Here is a 6264-nt window from a genome sequence, read left to right as displayed (position 1 = left end):
TAAATATTTGCTGAAAATAATATTACTGTATGTCAAGGAAAAGTTATACATTTACATTGAAATATGAAATATGAAAGCTTTCTTCTGGTATACAATCCCTTCATGTTAAATAAAGTTAATCAAGTCATAAATCTCGTGAACATTTTATTTATTTTAGTTTATCAGTTAGAGAATAAAAATAAGCAGTCCAACAAGCAGATGGAGTAGACCTAATTTGAACTGAGATGCACTACTGGTTGTGGTTCTAGTAGCAGCTGTAGGTTTTGTGATTGGTTTAGTTGTAGTTGTCGTGGTTGTGGTGGACAGTTGAGCAGTTGTGGCTGTTGGGGCCTTAGTTGTAGTGGCTGGTGCTGCAGTTGTGGTTGTTGGAGACAAAGTTGTGGTGGAGGAGGCAGCAGTTGTGGTTGTTGCGGTTGTAGTTGGTTGAGCAGTTGTTGTTGTTGGAGCCGAAGTTGTGGTGGTTTTTGCTGTGGTTGTGGTGGTCGTAGACAAAGTTGTGGTGGAAGAGGAAGCGGTTGTGGTTGCCGGAGTTGTGGTGGTTGGTTGTGCAGTTGTGGTTGTTGGAGCCAAAATTGTGGTGATTGGTGCTGCGGTTGTGGTAGTTGGAGCCACAGTTGTGGTGGTTGGTGCTGCAGTTGTGGCTGTTGGAGCCAAAGTTGTGGTGGAGGGAGCAGCGGTTGTGGTTGCCGGAGTTGTGGTTATTGGTGGAGCAGTTGTAGTTGTTGCTGCAGTAGTGGTTGTTGGTGCTTTAGTTGTTGTGGGGACAGTAGATGTAGTGGTTGAAGCCATGGTTGTGGTTGTTGGTGGAACAGTTGTGGTTGTTGTTGCTGCAGTAGTGGTTGTTGGTGCTGTAGTTGTGGGGGCAGTAGATGCAGTGGTTGAAGCCATAGTTGTGGTTGTTGGTGGAGCAGTTGTTGCTGCAGTGCTGGTTGTTGGTGCTGTAGTTGTTGTGGGGGCAGTAGATGTAGTGGTTGAAGCCATGGTTGTGGTTGTTGGTGGAGCAGTTGTTGTTGGTGGTGAAGTTGTCGTTGTTGCTACAGTAGTTGTTGTTGTTGCTTCAGTAGTTGTTGTTGGTGCTGCAGTTGTTGTGGGGGCAGTAGATGTAGGGGTTGAAACCATAGTTGTGGTTGTTGGTGGAGCAGTTGTTGTTGCTGTTGCTTCAGTAGTGGTCGTTGGTCCTGTAGTTGTTGTGGGGACAGTAGATGTAGTGGTTGAAGCCATGGTTGTGGTTGTTGTTGGAGCAGTTGTAGTTGTTGTTGCTGCAGTAGTGGTTGTTGGTGCTGTAGTTGTTGTTGGGGCAGTAGATGCAGGGGTTGAAGCCATGGTTGTGGTTGTTGGTGGAGCAGTTGTGGTTGCTGTTGCTTCAGTAGTGGTCGTTGGTGCTGTAGTTGTTGTTGGGGCAGTAGATGTAGTGGTTGAAGCCATGGTTGTGGTTGTTGGTGGAGCAGTTGTGGTTGCTGTTGCTTCAGTAGTGGTTGTTGATGCTGTAGTTGTTGTGGGGACAGTAGATGTAGTGGTTGAAGCCATGGTTGTGGTTGTTGGTGGAGCAGTTGTAGTTGTTGTTGCTACATTAGTGGTTGTTGGTGCTGTAGTTGTGGGGGCAGTAGATGCAGTGGTTGAAGCCATGGTTGTGGTTGTTGGTGGAGCAGTTGTAGTTGTTGTTGCTACATTAGTGGTTGTTGGTGCTGTAGTTGTGGGGACAGTAGATATAGTGGTTGAAGCCATGGTTGTGGTTGTTGTTGGAGCAGTTGTAGTTGATGTTGCTGCAGTAGTGGTTGTTGGTGCTGCAGTTGTTGTTGGGGCAGTAGATGCAGTGGTTGAAGCCATGGTTGTGGTTGTTGGTGGAGCAGTTGTAGTTGTTGTTGCTGCAGTAGTGGTTGTTTGTGCTGCAGTTGTTGTTGGGGCAGTAGATGCAGTGGTTGAAAACATAGTTGTGGTTGTTGGTGGAGCAGTTGTGGTTGCTGTTGCTTCAGTAGTGGCTGTTGATGCTGTAGTTTTTGTGGGGACAGTAGATGTAGTGGTTGAAGCCATGGTTGTGGTTGTTGGTGGAGCAGTTGTAGTTGTTGTTGCTACATTAGTGGTTGTTGGTGCTGTAGTTGTGGGGGCAGTAGATGCAGTAGTTGAACCCATGGTTGTGGTTGTTGGTGGAGCAGTTGTAGTTGTGGTTGCTGCAGTAGTGGTTGTTTGTGCTGCAGTTGATGTTGGGGCAGTAGATGCAGTGGTTGAAGCCATAGTTGTGGTTGTTGGTGGAGCAGTTGTTGCTGCAGTGCTGGTTGTTGGTGCTGTAGTTGTTGTGGGGGCAGTAGATGTAGTGGTTGAAGCCATTGTTGTGGTTGTTGGTGGAGCAGTTGTTGTTGGTGGTGAAGTTGTCGTTGTTGCTACAGTAGTTGTTGTTGTTGCTTCAGTAGTGGTTGTTGGTGCTGTAGTTGTTGTGGGGACAGTAGATGTAGTGGTTGAAGCTATGGTTGTGGTTGTTGGTGAAGCAGTTGTAGTTGTTGTTGCTAAAGTAGTGGTTGTTGCTTCAGTAGTCGTGGTTGGTGCTGCAGTTGTTGTGGGGGCAGTAGATGTAGTGGTTGAAGCCATAGTTGTGGTTGTTGGTGGAGCAGTTGTAGTTGTGGTTGCTGCAGTAGTGGTTGTTTGTGCTGCAGTTGATGTTGGGGCAATAGATGCAGTGGTTGAAGCCATAGTTGTGGTTGTTGGTGGAGCAGTTGTTGCTTCAGTAGTGGTTGTTGGTGCTGTAGTTGTTGTGGGGACAGTAGATGTAGTGGTTGAAGCTATGGTTGTGGTTGTTGGTGAAGCAGTTGTAGTTGTTGTTGCTAAAGTAGTGGTTGTTGCTTCAGTAGTCGTGGTTGGTGCTGCAGTTGTTGTGGGGGCAGTAGATGTAGTGGTTGAAGCCATAGTTGTGGTTGTTGGTGGAGCAGTTGTTGCTGCAGTGCTGGTTTTTGGTGCTGCAGTTGTTGTGGGGGCAGTAGATTTAGTGGTTGAAGATATGGTTGTGGTTGTTGTTGGAGTAGTTGTAGTTGTTGTTGGTGCAGTTGTTGTTGCTGTTGCTTCAGTAGTGGTCATTGGTGCTGTAGTTGTTGTGGGGACAGTAGATGTAGTGGTTAAAGCTATGGTTGTGGTTGTTGTTGGAGCAGTTGTAGTTGTTGTTGCTGCAGTAGTGGTTGTTGCTTCAGTAGTCGTGGTTGGTGCTGCAGTTGTTGTGGGGGCAGTAGATGTAGTGGTTGAAGCCATGGTTGTGGTTGTTGTTGGAGCAGTTGTAGTTGTTGTTGCTGCAGTAGTGGTTGTTGGTGCTGCAGTTGTGGGGGCAGCAGATGTAGTGGTTGAAGCAATGTTTGTGGTTGTTGTTGGAGCAGTTGTAGTTGTTGTTGCTGCAGTAGTGGTTGTTGGTGCTGCAGTTGTAGGGACAGTTGTTGTGGGGGCAGTAGATGTAGTGGCTGAAACCATAGTTGTGGTTGTTGGTGGAGCAGTTGTTGTTGCTGTTTCTTCAGTAGTGGTCGTTGGTGCTGTAGTTGTTGTGGGGACAGTAGATGTAGAGGTTGACGCCATAGTTGTGGTTGTTGTTGGAGCAGTTGTAGTTGTTGTTGCTGCAGTAGTGGTTGTTGGTGCTGCAGTTGTTGTTGGGGCAGTAGATGTAGTGGTTGAAGCCATGGTTGTGGTTGTTGGTGGAGCAGTTGTTGTTGGTGGTGAAGTTGTCGTTGTTGCTACAGTAGTAGTTGTTGTTGCTTCAGTAGTCATTGTTGGTGCTGCAGTTGTTGTGGGGGCAGTAGATGTAGTGGTTGAAACCATAGTTGTGGTTGTTGGTGGAGCAGTTGTGGTTGCTGTTGCTTCAGTAGTGGTTGTTGGTGCTGCAGTTGTTGTTGGGGCAGTAGATGCAGTGGTTGAAGCCATGGTTGTGGTTGTTGGTGGAGCAGTTGTAGTTGTTGTTGCTGCATTAGTGGTTTTTTGTGCTGTAGTTGTTGTGGGGACAGTAGATGTAGTGGTTGAAGCCATGGTTGGTGTTGTTGGTGGAGCAGTTGTAGTTGTTGTTGCTACATTAGTGGTTGTTGGTGCTGTAGTTGTGGGGGCAGTAGATGACGTAGTTGAAGCCATGGTTGTGGTTTTTGGTGGAGCAGTTGTAGTTGTTGTTGCTGCAGTAGTGGTTGTTTGTGCTGCAGTTGATGTTGGGGCAGTAGATGCAGTGGTTGAAGCCATAGTTGTGGTTGTTGCTGGAGCAGTTGTTGCTGCAGTGCTGGTTGTTGATGCTGTAGTTGTTGTGGGGGCAGTAGATGTAGTGGTTGAAGCCATGGTTGTGGTTGTTGGTGGAGCAGTTGTTGTTGGTGGTGAAGTTGTCGTTGTTGCTACAGTAGTTGTTGTTGTTGCTTCAGTAGTCGTTGTTGGTGCTGCAGTTGTTGTGGGGGCAGTAGATTTAGTGGTTGAAGCCATGGTTGTGGTTGTTGGTGGAGTAGTTGTAGTTGTTGGTGCTGTAGTTGTTGTGGTTGTTGTTGCTGCAGTAGTGGTTGTTGCTTCAGTAGTCGTGGTTGGTGCTGCAGTTGTTGTGGGGGCAGTAGATGTAGTGGTTGAAGCCATGGTTGTGGTTGTTATTGGAGCAGTTGTAGTTGTTGTTGCTGCAGTAGTGGTTGTTGGTGCTGCAGTTGTGGGGGCAGCAGATGTAGTGGTTGAAGCCATGGTTGTGGTTGTTGTTGGTGCAGTTTTAGTTGTTGTTGCTGAAGTAGTGGTTGTTGGTGCTGCAGTTGTGTTTGGGACAGTTGTTGTGGGGGCAGTAAATGTAGTGGTTGAAACCATAGTTGTTTTTGTTTGTGGAGCAGTTGTGGTTGCTGTTGCTTCAGTAGTGGTTGTTGGTGCTGTAGTTGTTGTGGGGACAGTAGATGTAGTGGTTGACGCCATAGTTGTGGTTGTTGTTGGAGCAGTTGTAGTTGTTGTTGCTGCAGTAGTGGTTGTTGGTGCTGCAGTTCTTATTGGGGCAGCAGATGTAGTGGTTGAAGCCATGGTTGTGGTTGTTGGTGGAGCAGTTGTTGCTGGTGGTGAAGTTGTCGTTGTTGCTACAGTAGTTGTTTTTGTTTCTTCAGTAGTCGTTGTTGGTGCTGCAGTTGTGGTTGTTTGTGCTGCAGTTGTTGTTGGGGCAGTGGTTGAAGCCATAGTTGTGGTTGTTGGTGGAGCAGTTGTTGTTGGTGGTGAAGTTGTCGTTGTTGCTACAGTAGTAGTTGTTGGTGCTTCAGTAGTCGTTGTTGGTGCTGCAGTTGTTGTGGGGGCAGTAGATGTAGTGGTTGAAGCCATGGTTGTGGTTGTTGTTGGAGCAGTTGTAGTTGTTGTTGCTGCAGTAGTGGTTGTTGGTGCTGCAGTTGTTGTTGGGGAAATGGATGCAGTGGTTGAAGCCATAGTTGTGGTTGTTGGTGGAGCAGTTGTTGCTGCAGTGCTGGTTGTTGGTGCTGTAGTTGTTGTGGGGGCAGTAGATGTAGTGGTTGAAGCCATGGTTGTGGTTGTTGGTGGAGCAGTTGTTGTTGGTGGTGAAGTTGTCGTTGTTGCTACAGTAGTTGTTGTTGTTGCTTCAGTAGTCGTTGTTGGTGCTGCAGTTGTTGTGGGGGCAGTAGATGTAGGGGTTGAAACCATAGTTGTGGTTGTTGGTGGAGCAGTTGTTGTTGCTGTTGCTTCAGTAGTGGTCGTTGGTCCTGTAGTTGTTGTGGGGACAGTAGATGTAGTGGTTGAAGCCATGGTTGCGGTTGTTGTTGGAGCAGTTGTAGTTGTTGTTGCTGCAGTAGTGGTTGTTGGTGCTGTAGTTGTTGTTGGGGCAGTAGATGCAGGGGTTGAAGCCATGGTTATGGTTGTTGGTGGAGCAGTTGTGGTTGCTGTTTCTTTAGTAGTGGTCGTTGGTGCTGCAGTTGTTGTGGGGACAGTAGATGTAGTGGTTGAAGCCATGGTTGTGGTTGTTGTTGGAGCAGTTGTAGTTGTTGTTGCTTCAGTAGTGGTTGTTTGTGCTGCAGTTTTTGTTTGGGCAGTAGATGCAGTGGTTGAAGCCATAGTTGTGGTTGTTGGTGGAGCAGTTGTGGTTGCTGTTGCTTCAGTAGTGGTTGTTGGTGCTGTAGTTTTTGTGGGGACAGTAGATGTAGTGGTTGAAGCCCTGGTTGTAGTTGTTGGTGGAGCAGTTGTAGTTGTTGTTGCTGCAGTAGTGGTTGTTTGTGCTGCAGTTGATGTTGGGGCAGTAGAGGCAGTGGTTGAAGCCATAGTTGTGGTTGTTGGTGGAGCAGTTGTTGCTGCAGTGCTGGT

General features: G+C 47.4%; 1 protein-coding gene across 1 annotated transcript; it reads right to left on the bottom strand.

The window, feature by feature from the left end:
* Nucleotides 1–3412: 3412 nt before the first annotated feature.
* Nucleotides 3413–5814, bottom strand: LOC118564631 (mucin-5AC-like; the record flags this gene model as incomplete). The annotated part of the gene is given in 4 exon segments (XM_036143514.1): nucleotides 3413–3502; nucleotides 3505–3950; nucleotides 4233–4505; nucleotides 5418–5814. Coding segments are annotated over 4 exon segments (1206 nt in total), but the record flags the coding sequence as incomplete, so codon positions are not given.
* Nucleotides 5815–6264: the final 450 nt, after the last annotated feature.

This window comes from Fundulus heteroclitus, chromosome 11 (genome assembly GCF_011125445.2).
Source record: "Fundulus heteroclitus isolate FHET01 chromosome 11, MU-UCD_Fhet_4.1, whole genome shotgun sequence".
Classification (NCBI taxonomy): Eukaryota; Metazoa; Chordata; class Actinopteri; order Cyprinodontiformes; family Fundulidae; genus Fundulus; species Fundulus heteroclitus.
The sequence above is the reverse complement of the archived record's forward strand: the minus strand, read 5'-3'. Positions and strand labels throughout refer to the sequence as shown.